Here is a 21283-nt window from a genome sequence, read left to right as displayed (position 1 = left end):
GGGAGTGCTCCATCCTCATAGGTCACATGTGAAACTCAAGGCCCGGAGGCCAAACCCGTCCCTTTAGACCATCCAATTTGTCCCGAAGGAGAAAGTACAAAAAAGCAAAAAAAAACATGAATTATTGTGTAAATTACCAAATAATTCAGTTGTATATATCGCTGCCCTTTTAAATGCACAAATTCAATAAAAGTCATTCTAAATCTGAAATTGTTGAATAGTAAAATATTCCCCAAATTATTTCACATAATTATCCCCAAATCAAATAATAATTTGTCACAAAATCACTAAAATCGTGCAGAGACTGATATTTGTCACTTATTGCCTGGATGTTGTGGGCACCTTACATACTTTTTGTATCATTTATACTTCAAAGTGCAAACTTGGTGACATTAATGTTGAAATAGCTCGTTTTCCTGCCTAAAATCTGCGATCATCTGAGATGAAACTACTTTCTATTTGGCCCCTGAACTAAAATTAGTTGGACACCCCTGTCATAGGTGGATAAAGATCATAAACATCAAGCAGATGGTTGAGGTATCCATAAAGGATGCACTTGTGTGTGTTCAGAAGCTGCTATCACACGAAACCAAAAGTTATGTACTGGCACTCAACAGTCATTGAAGAGAAAGAAGAAGAGAAACAGGATTGCCGTTGTGTACGAGCCATCAGGTGGAAAACACTATAAAACAGACATATGAATGTATTGGTTTGGAAAAGGCAACAACTACACTGCAAGTGTGTATTCTTCCAGTGAATCCACTCAACCCACAACGAAACGTAATACATCTCAAAGAGCTCATAAACTGGATCCAAATACAGCTGTGCTCTGAGCCAAGCTTGTGTCCACACAAGTGGTGGAATGCTGCAAACGGACCAGAATAGTCATGTGATGCAAAAGGCAGCAGCAGGAGCACATGGATCCTAATGGGCTCATTTTCTTTCCAGGTTCAAAGATCAAAAGAAGAAAGCAAACAAACACAAGACAGAAGCAATCCTTTAACACTGCAATAACTGCTTTTAAACATCTATTCTCACAGCTCTGTTTGTGTTCCATAGGGGTTATTTTCCTGCAGTCCCATGGATAACAAATTCAAGATAGTCGTCAGAATTCAACTGGAAATTTTAAGATGATTTTACAAAATGTATGACTCTAAAACTGAAAAAACTGCAAAAATACAGATAAATTGTTGTTGTAAGAATTGTCCAAAAAGAAAATGTCACTCTTATCAACAAAATCCATAAAAGTCCGAAGGTGGACTTTCAAAGCTACTGGCTGTTATTTCAGAGATGGTTCCAGGTTTTTGTGAGAGAATCTTTTTTGACAAATTTCTTCTTTGGGATCTCGCTGAGGGAGAAAGGGTGAAAGACACAAGTGGGATTCTCCTTCCTAGACACGATGCAGTCTTTGATGGCTTCTTTAATGACCTGCAGGAAAAGAAAAAAGACGTACTTTGAGTGGAAAAATCTTTGTTCATTATCTTCTAAACCAGTGGTTCTCAACCTTTTTGGGGTCCTGGACCGGAGTTTTTTGTCTCACTTCAGTCAATCACTTCAGTCAACTTCAAGGTTATTTCAGTCATAATAAAAGCACTCATGTAATTTAGCACTTAGTACATGAGTTAAGATTCTTAGTCAAACATAAAGACGGCAGAAAAGGGAGGCATAAGGTCAAAGACATATCTTATTGCATAATCTCACTTAGTTTTACCCCTTGAATTTTCAAAAATGCCTCAAGTATAAGCTTTTTATTTTGTCAGTATTTTCCTGCACAAATATCAACGGTATCTGCTAATGACTATTGTTATAGATCAATCGGAGCCTGATATAATCAATACATTATCCTCACAGACAATTGTCATAATTTGGGATCAATTGCTTAACAAGTCACCGTGTACGTAAACAGTTTTCATGTTTGGTTTGCATACCCAGAGTCATGAGTTTGATTCCCAATGGATTGATTTTCTGTAAAGATTTTTTTTTGCTCTGTTATTGTTTTTCTAATTAGTATTGGGTTAGTAGTCAGTTTTGGTGTAGTTGGTTAGGTAATAATGCAAAAAAACATGGGTAAGATGCATTTAAGTTGGTATATATACCAATTATTATTATCATTATTGGTATAATATCTCCCCTACTCACAACTTTCTTTTTCCGCTTGTAAAAAAGAAAGGATTTTTTTAAATATATAGTTTTAGCCTTTTATAATCAAACACAAATGCACATATTCACACTCTGACCAACACAGAGCAAATCAATCAATGCACATTTCTGAACTGTAGGAGGATAAAGAATGTGTCTCACAGCAGTAAACCAAACCCCACCTCAGCTATTAACCACACATGCTATTAACTATGAGGTGGCAGTGCTGGACAAAACCCTGCATGAAATAAAAACTTTACTAAGCAAGGATGTGACTCAGATGAGTGAAAGTCCGTCCAACATTGACACACCTGTATTAAATGAGTCAATACTTAGTAAACCTTTAAGCAGTTGAAAGTTTTTAATGTTGCACAAATGCATGATGGGTGTTGATGCAATAAATCTAATCCTCACCATTAACATCTCTTAAAAAATGGGCTTTAACTAATTTAACTGAGGTCTTGAATGACTTAGTGGTTGTTGGTTTTTTTTTTTTCACAATTCGCTGCTTGACATATGAAACTTCAGAGATTTTTCAACAGCATTAACTGACCTCCAGGTTGTTCAGAGTGTTGAACTCCATGAGGTCATGAAGTCGAATGTATGCCTCGTTGGAGTATTGGAAATTGAAGGTGGAGAAGGGCGATTCAGGGTCGTCAAAGATGTCAAAGTCTGAAAACTCCTTCTCCTTCTCAGTTTCTCTGGGAACGCCTGGAAGGGAATGAGCAAAATAGGAAGTCTGTAATGGGTTTCAAAAGATATGCTACCCATTTATTGTATATTGTTGAGATTTTTCTGAATGACTATTTCCAACGTTTTACACCAAATAGTTAGCTTTACACAGAAAACTTGGGGAACAGAATCCATTGAGTTGTGAATCGTGAGCATGAGTCAAAGTCGAACAATATCAATCACAACAGAGAGCACAAACCTCCGCCAAGCGCCAAAAATCCTCCTTTCCAGATAGTAGCAGTTATCTGGATCAGTGATCTTGATCATGATGCCATGATCATTCACACTTTAAAAGCTTTGAAGACATTTCTATCCCCATTATTAACAATAAAGTACGTCCAAATGTATGGGCACCTCTATTTTCTTTCTCGAAAAATGCGCATTCTAGATCTGATCAAGAGGAAATTTGTTGGGGTAATTAAGGAGCCAACCCAACCTAACAGTCAGATTTCATAAAGATCTGTCAATTACAACCCGGTATATGAGCTGTTGAAATGTTGCCAATGACGAGAGATAGAGAGAAAAAAAAGGTATCGGAACAGCACTAAATCCAGATCCCCTCCAAAATAAAATGGATTCTTCCATAATGTAAGGTCTATCTTTGGTTAAAATTCTGTCAGAATCAGAACTTTTGACATAATCCTGCTAACAGAGGTGATTAAATGGAGTAAACCCAAAAAACATTGGCCACAGCTTTCCAGGGGTCGCAGGACGTGAGTTTGAAAAAGACTACTGAAGACAACCAAAGGTAATCCTTTTTAAACTTCCTCAAATATTTATCCTTGGATTTTTTCCCCTCAACTCTGAGTATTCAGTTTTCATTATCGTTCTCAACTATATGGATGTTGGGAAATTTACATAGTTTATCTCCAAAAAAGGTATAAATCCTTCCGATGCCTTTTAGGTTTGAGTGCAAATCATAGATGCAACATCCATAAACACCCTGCGTAAATACTGCATGTAGGCTGATGACCAACTTAATGTACAGAGGCCCCACTGGAGAGGGTCTAGATGTGTGTTTTTGAGGGTCTCCTGATGTATCATATGTTTATAGACAAAGCTTTTCCGCTGAAGTCGGAGATAGATTCCTTGCCGGCGCCGGCGTCCTCCATGAGTAACCATAAATTAATCAGGCAGGTCAATACACATACACATACAGTACATACCAATTTCCACTGCAAGTCTACACTGACCCTCACCCGATGGTATTTACGTCACCAAGTTGAGGGGTAAAAGAGGTGCAACTTCAAGGAAGGGATGCATCATGTGCGAGACAGTGTTATGAGATTGTTAATAAAGCAACGATACTCAGAGCTTTAGCATTCCTTCCCCCTCAGACAGGCAGTGGAAACCTTCCGCTTGTGCACATACTTACCCGGGGCTTTAAATTTCCTGAAGTTGATGTTGACCAGGACAAAGTGGATGATGGTTGGGCAGTTCTTCTCGCCTTTCTTGGGTTTGAAAACGTAGCATTCTTTCAGACCCTCTCGATCGAAGACTTTGGGGTCGATTTTTGGGAAAGGGAGCTTGTTCATTCTCGCCCACTTTTCTGCCAGAAGAAGCTCCTGTTGGTGCACATAGGAAAGAATTAAACCTTGAGTTTTCATGAATGCATGAATCCAGATAATAATAGACTAATGGCTGACCTTGAATGGAGGGCTGGAGTCACTGGGTCGTGCTGAGAAGTCAAAGGAGATGATGAGGTCGACACTGCGCTGTGGCCTCAGAATGAGAGGGTAGGGAAGGTTGTAGGTCAGCCCACTGTCCACCACATGGATCTTCTTACTCTTCACATCCAGTGGCTCATAAATGCGATCGAACTCATCGGGATCTGTAGAAATCATGGGGAAAAAAAAGAGCATGTAGTGCCTGTAAACTTTGTATTGTTTCAGAACAACATCATCAAAACCAATGATTTACATCAAGAAAATGTGAACCATTTCATTTAAATGACTTACCTGTGACGGCATCCACCTCCTCTTCAGGTGTCTGGGCGTGGCATGTAGTCCCACAGGCTGGAGAGAAAGGCATGTTGGTGTTCAGGTTCAGGCCCAGCATGAAGTTATGCACCTGATAAGATTTGATTTTTAAAGAAAGTTTGAATTGTTGTGTTTAAAAAAAAAAAAAAAAAAAACTGGAAAATATGGTGTAATATAATCAGATACCTTCCCAGCTCGGCCTTCTCGCGTGTTGAACAATGCAGAGTCACTAAAGAGTGACGTAAACATCCTCTGAACCCAGGTGGCCTGAGCTGCTCGGTGAAACTCATCCTCAGCCTCCGGCTTTTCTGTACCAGCTGACGACCAAAGAGATCAGTAGTGAAATCTTAGATAGGGTGGATTACCCAAATGCCCAAAATAACTCTAAAGCACAGTATCTATTGTAGAAATAAACAAGCATGTCCCAAGGAAATAATCTGTTATAGATTAACCATCCATTTTCCTTTTTCAGGGTCGGGGGGCTCTGCTGGTGCCTTTTCCAGCTTTCATTGGGCACTATAGGCGGGGGTACACCCTGGATAGTGTGCAAGTCCATTGCAAAGATATAGATTATTTCCACTAGTTTATACAGCTAAATTGTTTACTTATTGAATCCCTTTTTTCAGGTTAAATATATTTAAAGTTTGACCAAACTTAAATTAAAAGTGATTTACATCTGTGAAGGTGGATGGATGGATGGGTGGGTGGATGGATGGGTGGGTGGGTGGGTGGATGGATGGATCTTAGCCTTCGGTGACTGAACTTTAATAGAATTTGGATGCAGATGATTGACTCTTAAACTGGGGCGTTAGCAGTAGAATACAATGATAATACTGATACGTTTGCTTATAATTAGTACATTTATAACAGAAAACAGGTCTGAACTGCATCGCATCAATGACTAAGACAAAATATTGATTTTCAAATCTATATGGTGAAATAAAATAGCATGCTTTTGTTGGCTCAAAGGGATATTCCTCCATTAGTGATCATTTAACATTTCTCACCTTTCCTTGGCTCGTCCTCATTGTCCAGACTGTCCTCTCCAACAATGTGCTGTGGTTTAATCTGCTCTGTAAGACAAATTTACACTATTCACATTTCCAAAGTGAGCTAATCTTTTTCAAAACAGACATGGTAGCTGAATGCTGTTCTCCGTCCATTAGTGTGACATTATCAAATTCATGCCTGCTGTTTTTAGCGATGCACAGACACCTGATACACCTGAATGTACCCTTGTTAATTCTTTAAGTAGGTGGAGATGCTCTTTGTGCTATAACACAATCATCGCATTGTTGGTACGGAACTGAATTCATGAAGGTCAATTAAATACATTCCATGATAACAAACATTCAATGCCAATTATAGCTTTAACACCAGTCAGAAACCGTAATACTGTGATAAGTGATAAAAATGGAACCTGATAATGAGCTTAAGTAAGTAAGCAAAAGTGTTTCTTTCCACTTGAATATTTTATGGTTCTACTTATTGTATAGTAAATAACTCTGAGAGATTTTATTATACTTTACTTGGACCAAATAGCTAACTAGCTGCTACATTTTTTATTGTAAACAGCAAAAAGGGAGGAAAATATATTTTGTTTCTTACATCAAAATATTTGACGCTATCAGTAAATGTCGTAAAGATTACCAAACTCACCTGATTTCACCTTTCGTCCAAGAAGCTGATTTAAACCTTAGTTGATCCTGATGGTAAATTTATAGATTAACGTGTTGGTGAAACAAATGTGTCTTGGTGGGCCTGTACTACAAAGCTGGATTTCCTCTTATTGCTCTCATTTACAGGATTTATTTGTAGTACAATGCTGGTTAACTTCAAAATATTGTCTATGGTAGCCTGTCAGTGAATTGTACTTTGTTATTGTCTTTGTCATTGAATTGTATGTTGCAGAAACAAATAACATTATAAAATAAAATTTAGAAATAAATAAAATAAAAAACAGTTGTGATCTTTTGTTGGGATTTGGCTGAAGGATGTAAACTAACAATACAAATGTGTGAAACTTTGGTTTACCAATCATAGCTTTGTGTCAACTGGGGAAAGCAAATACTCTTTGTGTAACTTTGCATCTCGATACCAATATTGACAGTTTCAATGGACAGGAAAAGGATTTACCAAGCTCCTCCTCCATCGTGCTGCCACCCACTGTGTCCTTGACTCCCAGTACTCTGTTGAACAGGATTGAGAAGGCGCTCCCCCAAACACCTGACACACCAACAACACGTCTGTTATTGGCGAGGAAAGAAAGCTTTGATTGTTGTTAACTATGTCAGAAAATGATAGTCTCTCTCTTACCCATCAGGAAGTGAAGAGGGTTTTCTTCGTACTTCTTCACAACAGTTCCCATGAAGAACTTGCTTCCAAACATGTCTGGTTTCATGAATGTGCCGTATTTTGCCATCCCGATCTCATAGGGGCTGAACTCCACCCAGTCTAAGTATAAATATTTATTAAGGATAATAATAATTGAGGATACAAATATTTACACACAATATCGCCACATTGATTAACAAATTTCAACCCAAGAAACCTAAAGCAAAATGTGGCAAAGAAGAGATAAAGGTGAGATAAAGCCAATTAATTGTTCATCGTGCTGCTGATATGATGATTCAATAGAGCGGTGTTTCTCAAACGAGGGTACGTGTACCCCTAGGGGCACGTGATTAAACTACAGGGGGTACTTGAGAGAGAAAGACAGTGGAAACTGAAAATATGGATTATTATTCGTGGTTTCTTTTGCAACAATCTATAATTAAATGTCCCATAGCTCTTATTTAACCATAACAAAACATATTCAGGTCAACTGTCTCACAGCCTATTTTTTTTATAAACAAACAGTTTTAGAACATCTGATTTCAACTTAATCTAAATCTAGCAATAACACAAGAAAGTACGTAAGCAAAGAGACAAATCAGATATAAATAACTGGGACACTCAGATTAACACTAAAACAGCACAGTTTGACCAAAGTGCACAAAATCTAAATCATTAACAAATAACAATAATTCTATTTTAAATACTAAACTGAATACACTTTAAACAACTCATATAGATATACCTCATAAATCAAATAAATAGACCCCTAAATGATAAATTAATAAAAATCAATCAATAAATATTAAACATAAGTTGTATTGCTTTATATCAGCAGTAAATGTCATCTTTAACTAACTACAATAACTGATCGTTTAATTTCTAAATGTAAAACATCTTCTATTTAAAAGAACACCGTTCGATTTAGACTTTTATAAATTGTGCTTTGATCTATATAACGTGTGTGTCTTTATCTTTGATGAGCTCATGTTTGATCCTGACAGTAATGTTTTACGTATCATAACAAAAGAAGAAACTTGTCCCAGCCATGTGTGAGACAGGGGAGGAGAAACACCAGATAAAAAAATAGAATAAAAATGCTGAGAGAATTACATTGAGTGGAGTGAGACCACCCTGAGGACCACAGCTGTGTTTTAGATGAGTGCCTGTTTTATCCTATTCAATTGATTATTTTCTGTTCATCTGTAATAAATTGATTGATTGCTTGATTCAGCAAAGCAAAACCTCTGACTGTGTCTCTCTGTATGCAACCTCAGGCACTGAATACAAGAGTATCTCCAAACTCTAACAAAACCTAACAAATGAAAGCCTTATAAATACGGGGTTTCATAGTGTTTATTTCTAGTTAAAAATGATAATCATAATTGTGATGATTAGAATATGAACTGAAAATAAAAGGGTCAGTCTCGGTCCCATACCAGGTTGGAGATGACCAGAAATGCAAAAAACTATACAAAATAAATGTATTCAGGACTCACTAAATATTGTTTCATTCCACTTATTTACAAAATGAGATTATTTACATATTTTGTTATCACTCATTCATTCCATCATTATGCTTTATAGTTGTTTTTTTCATAGTATTCTGAACAAAATGTTGTAGTTGTACAAAGGGACACTGTAACAGAGTCAGTGCTGTGAGGTTAATAGTATGGTAGTTTTTTGTTAAACCACTACAATCTCAGTGATGATACTATCACACCCACAGTGAGATGACGCAAACATTTCAATGATCTTCATCAGCTGTGGGCTTCTACCAGAGCCATTGGTTTCTACTTAGCAGAGGCTCAGATAAGACCTCTCTGGACTCAGGTCTGACAAAGCAGTTATCTTAGCACCACCCTTTAATGTGGCCATCTCCTCACCCGCTTTTAACCACGACATGTCACTACTGCATTTTAAACTCAGGTTGGCAGCCACAACTGGTTACATGGTATGTGCAGACAGACAAACAAAAGCACTTTTAACCTCAGCAAACCTTGAGTGGAAAACGGTTTCTTAAATGTGTTTTTCCACGGTGCAATTTACTTGAGCTGCCCGAGAGCAGTAAGGTTAGGGTTTAAAGAGGAGATTAGGGATGAAAGGAGACTAAATAACAGATAGACAAAACAGACATGGAACAGATCAGTCACTCTGATGAAGAGGTGCAAAAAGGTGCATAACAAACTACATATGCAATGCATAGCTAGTGAACAAAGTGTTTCTTCTGCAATGGTTACTTTATTTCTGGTCTGTCCTAAGCTAAATATATATATATATATATATATATAAAATCTCTGTTGTACACAAAATAAACCTGCCAGGGACTACAGATGGAAACTAGCCTGTGGCTATAATCTGCCACGTTGCCACATTGGGCTCCAGGTTGAAACTTATTTCTCACCCGTTCTAAGGATTTTTTTCATTTATTTCCCCTCTCTTCTCTCAATTTTATTATAATATCCATCTATATATATATATATATATATATATATATATATATATATATATTGTTCCTTTCCCCCACGTATTTGTCATCATTAACTTGTTATTGTCTCCTCCCCTCAACCACTAATGGCACAATACAATTATTATAATTATTGTAATATCACACACACACTTACACACTCACACACACTTACACACTCACACACACTTACACACGCACACACACTTACAGTATTATAAGGTATAATATTTGTAAATACTGTACTATTTATGGTAACCTGCCAGACTTTTATTACTTTTCTTCTTTTCTGTAAATGTCTCTGTCTTTATGTTGTATGTGGCAAAAAAATGAAGATATTATTTAAAAAAAAACAATCTGCCACATTTACATATTTGTTTAATAATGTGCATTGTCCCTTGTCACAAATAAATAAATAAATAAATGATAGAAATACCCTCTTTTCAGAGGCATCAATAATCTAATATACATGTGTTTTGGACTGTGGTTGGAGAACCCAGAGAAAACTGACTCAAGCATGGGAAGAATGGGCAAACTTTGCACGGTAAAGTACCAGGTCCACTGCAGGATTACATGACCCAGGCCCAGGGCTTTCTTGGTATTAGGCAAAGTGCTAACCACTGTAAGACTATGAAAACAACTGATATTTTTTTAAATGGCTGTAAAAATGCCATATTTAGCATCTGGTTACTAATGTTGTGTACAATGGTAACAGTGTCTTCTAAAGCGTGCTGCAGGGCCAGATACAATGAGCAGGCAGTAAAAACTAAATCAACCCTGTAGCCTTGTCCATCTTATCTGCCACAGCAGAACTGATCCCGTCATGTCACATCCTCTTTCTAGTATCGCAGTGACATTATGAGGAAATGTACCACAGTGCTACTTTTTGCATGTTGCCACACTCTCTGTATGCCTGGTCATTATGCAAAATGAAGGAAATAATTTTACCGCTAATGACAGGCAAAGATGGGGGGAAAAAAAAAAAAAAAGAGGAACTGACCTGCAAACATGAGCTCAGAAACATCAGGTTTAACGTGCAGGCACGTGAAGAGAGGAAGAGGACTCTGAGCTTGGTTTATTTTCTCCTGGATTTCACTCAGCTTGATGTCCATTCTCTGACAAGACAGAATATGCTTTCATTTAATGTGAAACTCCCACACAGTATTGTGAGATAGTTCCGTATTTTTCAATGTTAGTCTCTGACACTGTGTTGCTTTAGCTACATGCTTAGTTTCCAACACACACACACACACACACACACACACTAACTTTGTTCACCGTTTACATAACCCCAAGGTGATGATGCAGTCGGCTGGACTGAATCATGGTGATATATAGGCTAAACATGTTTGCACACCCAGCCCAAGAAGATAAAATGTCTACTCCCAATTCTCTGGACACAGTCTTGCTTAACCATTTGCAGAAGCAGCAGGCTAAAGAGAATAAATTCTTGTCATGAGTCCAAGAGCTGTTGAATCAAAAGATCTGGGAAGAATGTAGAGAAAACCTTACAGTATTGTGTGAAATTCTCAGGAATTAGCAGATGAGTCAATAAAATATCAGATAGTGAATGACATACTTTTCACCTCTTTGGTGTTATTAGTGACATTACAAGAGGAGAAAACTACATAAATGCTATTTGGCATGAACTAACAAGAATAATACGTATATACATTTTTTTCAGGACTTGTCAAAGCACCCAAAGATATCTCTTTATATAGTGTGTCATTTTCCCACAAAATGCTTGAGGTAAAATAGAGTAACAAGTAACAGTTTTCCTAAACACGTGAGCTGTGCTCTCACCGCTGGTATGAGTGTCTCTCCTATCAGCATGCCGAAGATATCAGTAAAGGTAACAGGTTGTCCAGAAGCCTTTTTTGTCCACAGGGCCTGGATGTAGTTGGTGATATGTTGGGGCAGCAGCAGCCTCAGGGGGTTACTGCTAACTCTCTTCATTAGCTCACTGTTGATTTCCTTTGGGCCTTTATTTGGAAAGTCAGGATGAGAGTAGAGAGTCGACATATACCTATGGAGACAAGAAGGAGGACGGATGTTTAGCCACCAAGTCATGATGACTAAAAGAAGCTGTAGGGGTCGATTGGGTTTTTATAGAAATGTGGTTAGAGAAGGGGAAAGAAGACATATTAACTGACCATGTGGATCCAGAAAGTCCTGCAACATATGTGGCACAGTCAATGACTCCAGAGTTGAACAAAGCCGTCATCACACCAGAGAAGCCAACCATGGCTCTGAAACCACCTCCTGAACCCGCGATGGCTATAACCGGCACCTACAATACAGTAGTTAGATGAGGTCAGGATCATGTGTGAAATACTACACCTGTATCTTAGAAAAGCTTTGGAGGCAAAGCCTTTAAGGATTTCAAGTCCTTTCAAGCAGTGTTTCTCAAATGGGGGTACGTGTACCCCTATGGGTAAGTGATGGCACCACAGGGGGTTCTTGAGAAAGAGAGAGAGAGCATTAAAAATATGGGGTTTTACGATGTTTATTTTGAGGTAATAATGATTATAATACTAAATATTACCAATAACTCACAAAATGACAACAAAAACACACAAAATACACAAAAATAAGAGATTAACATACAAAAAGGCATAAGAAACAACCAAACTAAACCAAAAACACACACACTGAGTGAGGATAATTTAAGTAATACCAACAACGCACAAAAACGTCAACAAAAACACAAAAATATACTGAATAATGAAAACAAACAACAACAAAACACACAAAATGAGACAAACAACACAAAATTAGAACATGAACTGAAAATGCAAAGGTTAGTCTTGGTCCCACATCAGGAGGGAACTGACCGCAAACTTTGGAAATAAATCTATTCAGGAAGCGTAAATACTATTTTACTCCACTTATTTACAAAATGAGATTATTTAAAATGTGTGTTAACACTCATTCATTCCATCAGTTATGCTCTATAGTTGTTTATTCACAGAATTCTGAGCAAAATGTTGAAGTCGGACAAAGGAGGGTACTTGGATTCAAAAGTAAGAGAAAAGGGATACTTGAGCCAAAAAAGCCATTTATTTACAATGTTTTATTTACCTGTACTAAGCAGAAGAAGCTGGTTTATTTGTGTCATCACAAAAAGCTGTAGCTCCAAATAATAGCACTGTAGTAAAAGTTTATCCTTTTGAATGAAATCATTTAGGAAGTCAAAATCCCACGTGAGTTACTTCCTGCACCTCCACCGTTTTTAAATCTTTCGCATTTTCTGCGATTTCATAATTCCTAATTGTGCAACATCTCTTCCTCTCTGCTGAGGATTAGGAGTTAATAATGGCTTTTGAATAGTGCAAAGCAGTAAGTGGCAATGTCATTCCTGACATACAATGCAGACATGAACAGACATGGCTCTCAGCCCTGAAAGTGAATCACCAACTCAACTCAAAGCATGTAGGAGGAAAAAAAACCTTGGGAGGCTTTGGAGGCACTTTCCAGTTTGGTAAATTTCCCAAAGTTTTATAACAAGTGAAAATATTTTTCCAAACCTTTGTCAGAGAATTTGTCAAGTCAGCAACTCTCAGCTTGGCCTGAATACCAAAATTCCAACGAGGCAGAAATACTTGAACCTATTTCCATTGAACAAGGGAGTTTGCGCCGCAACAAACCAACAAATATAACTGTACATAACTCCTCTATGGTTATTCCTCCAAAGCTACACAATCTGGGAGAAAATACATGTACATGGTTAATTTCACATCCTTTATTTGATTCTGACCTCTTCATACAGCGTAACTCGGGAAGTTAAAGTATTGCAGTGACTTCCTTACACTGAAGCATGATGACGCTAGTTGTTAAAGATGATTCTGTGAATAGAAGAATCACTTACCAGGATTATTATTGCATCAGTTGGGCAACATTTCACATTACTTTTAAGTGGATTAACAATCTAGCAATAATCTCTTTTCTTTCAGTGTTGTAAATGCTGTAATCTTTGGAAAACTCCCTTTTGACTTATTCAATTTAAGTCATATTCTGATAGTTTGTGTGATGTGTTTAATGCAAATTGCAGCAGCCAAATACAGTATGTGGATAACACCAAACAACCACCAAGGCTACAAGGAGAAATCATTCTTAAGAAGAGGTCAGTAATGTTTTCATATAAGCTGGTGTCACTTTACAACCATCACAGTGATGTTGAAAGATTAAAAACTAAGGCTGTTCTGACAACTTTGATGCATTTTTGTAAAAGCAGACGCTATTTCATCTGATTAGTTTGTTCCCTGTTGATTTGTCTAACGTTGGCACGGCAACGCACCCAATATTACAGCTGATCAATCGTTCCCTACAAGTTTACATATTTCTATCTAGATATTAGATTTTTTTATATATATATGTAATAAGGTAACAGCAATGCCATCTTTAGATAAGTAACAAGCTCAGAATAGCTTTCTTTGGCTCTTGGTAGATTTGAATGATTTGGCAAAAGATGGCTAAAGCTAAGGCTGTGTTTGAAATGACATACCCCGTACTATGCACTACAAACTCAAGGAGTAAATACTGTTTACTATATACTATAAGTATGGTTAGGAGGATTAGGATGATGACCGTTCCCACTGAAGCTTCCCAAGATGCATTTCAAACCTCCAACGACAAAAACCTGAAGCACATGGAGGCTAAATATCTCTGTTAATTCTCCACCTTTGAAAGTTCTGAAAATATTTTAGGTGAGAAAGTGACCAAGTAGAATATTAACATGTGATCATTTGATCCATAAAACGCACCGAAAACACATTTCATTCCCACATTTTGGAGATTTCTGAAGACCGTATGACTAGTGTGCTTACTGTGCATACTTTTAAAATGTCCTGTTATAGTATACATCTGGGTATTTCTCGCATACTTAATCTTTCCGTACTATCTAATGTGAACACACTACAAACTCATTTTGACATTTTAGACTTAGTATGAGAAATACGTTTGTATGCAATTTCTAACACAGCCTGAGTTAATCATCCCATGGATATAATTGGGTTGATGACTTTCTATTTTCTTTAACGCTTTTGTTAACCTTCACTCACCTCCTCAGGAGAGCTGGGGAGGAACCGAGGCTTCTCCATGTCTAGCAGCTTCTTAATTCCAAGCATCACTCGTTCTCTGCGCGTCTGCAGGAACTGCTTTTCCTTTTCACACAGAGCCAAGCTGAACCGCAGGTCTAGCTTTGTGCTGGACACACAAATAAAAGGATTAATAACTTCTAAACTAAATAGGTTTGGAAGACAAGCAGATTTGTACATAAAAGATGGAAAACACAGGTTCTAAACATCATTTAGTTTGATGTGATTTTTTTTTTTTTAAATGCACGTACTGTACATACAGTCAGTTATGACGAATAACATGTGACATTCCTTACAACTCCCACAATCAGAAATGTAATATTAGTATGTTAGCATTCACACAACCCTGTATTGTGTTCTGCTGGTATTGAGTCACAGCTCTAAATTTAGCTTCTAGCAGCACATTATTCTGTTACCTTGAACCTACAAAGGCGTGGCAAACAGGTCAAAAGTAACACTATAGTGAAGGACGTTCTTAGGATTAGACGTACCAGATCTCCAGTGACATCTCTAAGAACACTTTGGTTGCCTGTCAAAAAAAATGAATAAAGAAATAAATGATATTCAGTTGAGGAAACATCAATGAGGTCAGCAGTTTCACTGTTAAATTATCTTCCATGCTAGTTTCCAAAAGTCTAAACAAGTTGCACTGTCGGCGCGTCATGAATATAATAGAAAAAGAATGTCAGAGAACATGAAACATTGTCATACTTTGCCAATGACAAACGTCTCCAACTTCTTTGCCTGGCCAACTTTGAGCTTGGAAATGTTGAAAGAAGCCTGCCCAAGTGTTTCATCCATCACGTAATTGGCGTCCATTAATGTTAACTGATGGAAGCAAACAACAGTAGTGATCTGTTTAAATATATTCAATGGGAGCACATTAATATTTCTGACATGTTTAGGTTGGTTTAATACCCCCAACATAATAAAGCAGTTAGGTATCAATAATAAACCCACGTTTTAAAGAAGTCACATCTTTCTTTAAAGCTCTGATGTGTCACAGAGTGAGAAATTAGTTTCCAACAGAAAACAAAGTGCACTGATCATACCAAGCCTAAAATGGAAAGCAGTAGTTAAAAGGTGGGCAACAAAAATGTGATTATCTGCTTTATCAACTTTTTTATCAGCCTTTCGAATAATGACCAATGTGAGCATTAATACAGGAGAAATCAAAGGTTCATTTTCTGTTTTTGTTGCTGTTTTATGTGTTTTTAGAGACATTTGTGTATTGTTTTTTTTAAAAAATATATATTTATGTGCACATTTTTGGTGTTGTTTTGTGTATTCTTAGTGTTATTTTTGTGTATATTTGTAGTCTTTTAGGTTTTAAAAGAAATGTGTGTATTTTCATTGCCCTTTTGTTTATTGTTCTGTGATTTTGTATGTTTTTTGGAGTCATTTTCAGTATTTTTGCTTAAGTTTTGAATAGGTATGTTTTTTTGTGTGTTTTTAGAAACATTTTGGCTACGTTCACACTACAAGCCTTAATGCTGAATTTCAATTTTTTTGCTCAGATCCAATTTTTTTGTTTGTCCGTTCACATTACCATTTAAAATGTGACCAGTATCAGACAGCAGTGTGAACTGTTTGCGGCTCCAATCTGACCCGCATGCGCATTGTTGCATTTGTCTCAAAGTTTTAGTGCAGTGGATCACGTAAAATAAATAAGCAGGTGCAGGAGGAGGATGTGGAAAAAGAAGGACAGCCAAATATTTAGTTTTGGCTTTTAGTGGTGACGATTTGCTTTTAAACACAGACCATTTATGATATGAACCTTCAAGCTTTGACCCGAACTCGAAAGAGCAAAATTGAAACTGACAGGTCCGACAGACATTAGGTATTTATATGTGTCCAACCCAAAACCGACAGTTAAAATCTATTTTTTTCCTCATGCAAATGACATATTTCCACTTGTTTTAGTGGTAAGCCTGCTTTTTTTAACAGACAACTGTAAACGTCAACAGAACAGATCAGCGCATGGGGAAGCAAGTGCACGTCAAACACAGAAAGGTGTGCAGTGCAAGCAGGAGACAGTGAATCTATACATAATCCCTGTATGCCGGTGTGGCGGTCTGGCTGGGCCCTTGGCGGGGGTCCTCAGCTCCTTGGGGCTTTCTTGGGTGTGTATGTGGGGGGTGATGGCTGCCTCTCGGCTTGGGATCTTGGGGGCGTCTGGGGGGCTGCTCGGCCGTGGGATGGTGGCCGGGGCTCCTTGGCCCCCGCTCTTTCTGCTGGCCTGGCTACATCTTCAGGCCTGGGGCAGTGCGTGGGTTTGCAGTAGTGGTTCTTGCACATACATTGGTCCACGATGCACTGGCGTGTCTTGGGCTGTGGGATAAAACTCGTACTGGGCTTAACCTTAGACACGTTGATCCCAAATACCTGTTTTAGGTATTACCACTCACTCCTTCCCTCTGTCCACAGCCACCACCATTATACCTAAGCTTCACACTTATCACCAGACTGGCTTGATTACACAACACAATAAGCACAAAATGAACAACTACAACTTCACATCTCACTCTCACTTTAAAATAATCAACTCTTCCCCACCCTTTCCATTTCCTACCTTGAGTCTCTCCCCCCTGAAAAAATCAAATTAAATAATTAAAAAAAATACATAATCCATCTATCAAATATCAGGATAATCCATGTTCTAGTGCAGAAAAAGGATTTATTCAACAGTGGATGCTTCAAGCCTGTCTCAGTTCTGTCCCTGTTCCTCTCTAGTCCATGGTGAGCAGAGGACAGCGCACAGCTGCAGCACTTTTTTATTTATTTATTGATTTATTTTGCAGCGCAGCACTCACTGCTCCAGCTGTTGCTATGAAGTGACGTCAACATATCAAATTAAGTCCCCCTTGACCGTTGACACAGAGGTCGCATTGAAAAAGATCCGATCTGTATCTGATTCAGGACCACATGTGAAAGTGCTCTAAATCTGATTTGAAAAAATCAGGTATAGGTCGGATTTAAGTGTTCACACTGCTTTTAAAAAATCAGAGATGGTCACTTGACTCCCAAAAAAATAGATTTGGGTCACATTTGCCTACAGTGTGAATGCAGCCTTTGTGTTTTGTTTTTTAATATTCATGTGCACATTTTTAGTGTTGTTTTTTATTCTTTACTGTTATTTTTGTGTATACAGTATTTGTAGATTAGGTTTTTAGAGAATTGTATGTATTTACGTTGTCCTTTTGTGTATTTTTCTGTGATTTTGTATATGTTTTTTGGAGTCATTCTCTATATTTTTGCATCTGTTTTGAGTTGATATCTGTCATTTTCTGCGTTTTTGGAGTCATTTTTTGTATTTACTTTGAGGGCCTCATGTAGATTGATAAAGAGCTGATATTACCTCCAGTATGTTTTGTTGGTTGGGATCAAGAATGAAGTGAAAGGTCTCGTCCCATCTTGGGTTGATGTCATTGTCTATGTGCTTGGTCTTCTTTCTGCTCTCTGGGGCTGTCGGGATGAACAGCTCCACATACGGATCTGGAGTGTCCACTGCACACGCACACGCGCACACACACACACACACACACAAGTTGTCATCATAGAATATAATATACTGTACATTAAAATCTATTCCATAACTGTGAGGTAAAAACCAACACTCACATAAATCACCCAATGCTCCCTTTGTGACGCTCTCAGCTCGAACCACTTTCACAGTTAACTTGTGAGAAAATTGCTGTTCTACCTGCAATACAACATTCATTGAGTTCTGTTCAACTTCAGGGCTTTGTGTATGGGAATCAGTGCTGCCACAGGTAGAACAAAGGTAAATAATACTAAGTGCACAGCAAAGATAGAGCAAAATCCACCCTGCAGAAAGACAACAGTCATTAGCATGAGCTTTAGCTTTATATTTTCACGACACCAAACGCTGTAGTTTTTGCATTTTTCATACTGAATAACTAAATCTGGCTTTACGGTAATACAACGGGAGTAAATGTTATCGATACTTGTCTATCAGGAACATTTCATGCAGTGTCATCAGTAAAAAAATAAATAAAGAATGTAACCCCATTACACACAATCATGTATGTAACTGAATGCTATAAATTGATTACAGAAGTCTTATGTCTCAGTCATTGTGCATTTGTTGTATTTTTAGCTTCATTGTCAGGAAGGAAAATGTAACACAAGCAGTCAAAGGATGTTTTTTGTCAGTTTGTTTGACATTATTAAAAGTTTTCTTTTTTTTAAAGAGAAATTGTCAGAAAAAAGGAGAATGGTTTGACCAAAACTATAAAATGTTTTAAAGTCTGTTGAAATCTTCTTGAAAACATGCAGAAATACTTACGATTATGTTGGATGCCATTGTAAATTTCTGTAAACTCTTTGTAGAGATGTATATACTTTTAACTTAGGAAAGCATCTCAGTCACGAGATCATGCATTCAGAGCCTGAAAAATGAAAAAAAAAAAAAAAGAGAAAAAGATTGTTCAGGATTATACCTTATAAACTATTGCATATTTTTTTTAGAAGTTTCTAATCTTTTGGGAGGACAATCAAAACACAATGCATTTTTAACACCAGGGCAAATGCAAGGATGAGCCTACAAAGCTACAAAGTCAAAATTAGACAACTGGACACACTTAAAGGTCAGTTTCTGGTTCTTCTTCACAGTTTAAATCAATATATTGAAAGTTCCAGTCTATGTAAACCTTAAGCATGTTTAATGAAAAATATTAGGAAACTGGTTGTAATATAATATTATGGCCAAATGCCAGACTGATACATATTACAAATGAAAAATATTCTAGCCCCATCAGTGCTTCCTTTAAAGAAAAAGAAGAAAAGATGAATACACTTCTAGGAAGTCATTTTCATAAGACTTGGCAGTGCACGGGTGTTTGGTGCAATTGTGCTGATGATCATCATCATAATAGGGTCAATGAGCATCTCAATGCTGAGAGGACTGGTAGCACGTAGACAGTCTGTGTGTGGGCACTGGTCAGGTCACGTACTTTGCAGCAGAGCTCCAAGTTTTCACAGACTCATCACACTGCTGTCTTGCTTTCCACTGATACACTAGAGCAGTGGTTCCCAGCCTTTATTGGGTGTCACCCCATTTTGATATCGCAAATTTCTGGTGACCTCAGAGGTAACATTTTTCCTCAAAGAATCAGTTTTCAATAATGGTTGTGTTACAAATACAGAGTAGGCCAGAATTAGTGCTCAAAGTGACAAGATGCGCCAGCTCAGATATTTTTATACTGCATTTTATTTTAACTAAATTTATATTTGAGACAGTGAAAATATTGAATAGAGTTATTTAAGATAATGTGTGGTGTTGTAATATGAAAAACGATATTTCCAAACTTTTTCTTTTTAATCAATTACTAAACATTTTTAGGCGACCTCATTTGAATTCCAGGCGACCTCGCATGGGAACATGACCCCAAGGTTGAGAAACTCTGCACTCGGGCCAATTTAAGCACACAATAGAAGAGAAATGGACAAAAACACAGTACCCAACCAGGTTAAACAGGAGCTGCAGAATAAATGTGCAGAGAACGTGCAGAAAGTGAACACATCTGATATAAAATTACAATACAAGACAATCCGCACTATAGATTACAAAGTAATTATTCGAATGTTCCTGTGGGAAATCAATTCAAATCACTGTTCTATGCAGGCGTTACTCGACTGATCTGATAGAATTGTTGAGATCTTTTCGTTTTCTTCCAGTTTCTTTAGTCCGTTGTTGCGTAAAGTTATAGACGTCATTTCACCACAGACTTGCTTTCTGTTGGCTAAGAAGTGAGAAGTGTTTGGAAAAAGAAGGAAATGCCAACATACCTGTACAGGAGCGCTGAGTTAAATCCCTGATTCTGTCTAATGAAACATATTGGCCGAGTCTCTGTGGAACCAGTGCGTTCACACGGAGGAGGCGCTTCCCAGTACTGCGCGTAAAAGCCTACACCCGGCAGTCCGATTAGTGTTACTTCAAAACGGTCTAAAACGAAAAAGATACAGTAGAAATGTATACCAGATGAGGGTAAAATGTTATTTGAAGAGTTGTCAAATGAAAAAAAGTTCCGGATAAAAGCCTATTGCGCTGAAAGCTGCTAGATCTGGTTCTCCAACAGCGTCCACAGGAGGGCGCGTAAAGACAGCCTGTGAGGACAGAATTACTCAAAAATGCATGACAACATAATACATGACGACTAAGCTCTGCCATGTTTGTTCATGAATCAACTCACTCGTGAATCACCAATTTGTGATATTGGCAACAAATCTGGCTGGAAGTTTACAACAACTATTTAGGAAATACCTGAGGTTTTTTAAGAAAAACGAGAGTTATTTCAATATGTCAATGAAACTAAACACTAATGTACAATTATATAATTTTTAAAAAACATATAATAATAATAATAATAATAATAATAATAATAATAATAATAATAATAATAATAATAATAATAATAATAATAATATCCCTCCCAGAGACATTCTTAAAAGTTTTATGAAAACCTGTTTGTGATATATTTTAATTCTGATATTTTAATGGATTTCACTCAGTA

General features: G+C 37.4%; 1 protein-coding gene across 1 annotated transcript; it reads right to left on the bottom strand.

Annotated features, from left to right (window-relative positions):
* Nucleotides 1-232: 232 nt before the first annotated feature.
* pla2g4ab (phospholipase A2, group IVAb (cytosolic, calcium-dependent)) lies at nt 233-20872 on the bottom strand. The gene is made up of 19 exons (XM_028445605.1): nt 20559-20872; nt 19057-19159; nt 18369-18450; nt 18106-18254; nt 15459-15575; nt 15239-15276; nt 14712-14856; nt 11805-11941; nt 11455-11677; nt 10652-10766; nt 7167-7304; nt 6987-7076; nt 5858-5923; nt 5037-5167; nt 4830-4941; nt 4518-4702; nt 4247-4436; nt 2693-2850; nt 233-1428 (listed from the first exon to the last, which is right to left on the bottom strand). The coding sequence occupies exons 2-19, from the start codon at nt 19072-19074 to the stop codon at nt 1285-1287; spliced, it is 2238 nt and encodes a 745-aa protein (XP_028301406.1). The 5' UTR covers nt 19075-19159; nt 20559-20872; the 3' UTR covers nt 233-1284.
* Between the last annotated feature and the right edge of the window lie 411 nt (nt 20873-21283).

The sequence above is a fragment of the Gouania willdenowi genome, chromosome 4 (assembly GCF_900634775.1).
Source record: "Gouania willdenowi chromosome 4, fGouWil2.1, whole genome shotgun sequence".
Lineage (NCBI taxonomy): Eukaryota > Metazoa > Chordata > Actinopteri > Blenniiformes > Gobiesocidae > Gouania > Gouania willdenowi.
Note: the sequence above shows the minus strand (reverse complement) of the source record. Positions and strands in the feature narration are given on the sequence as shown.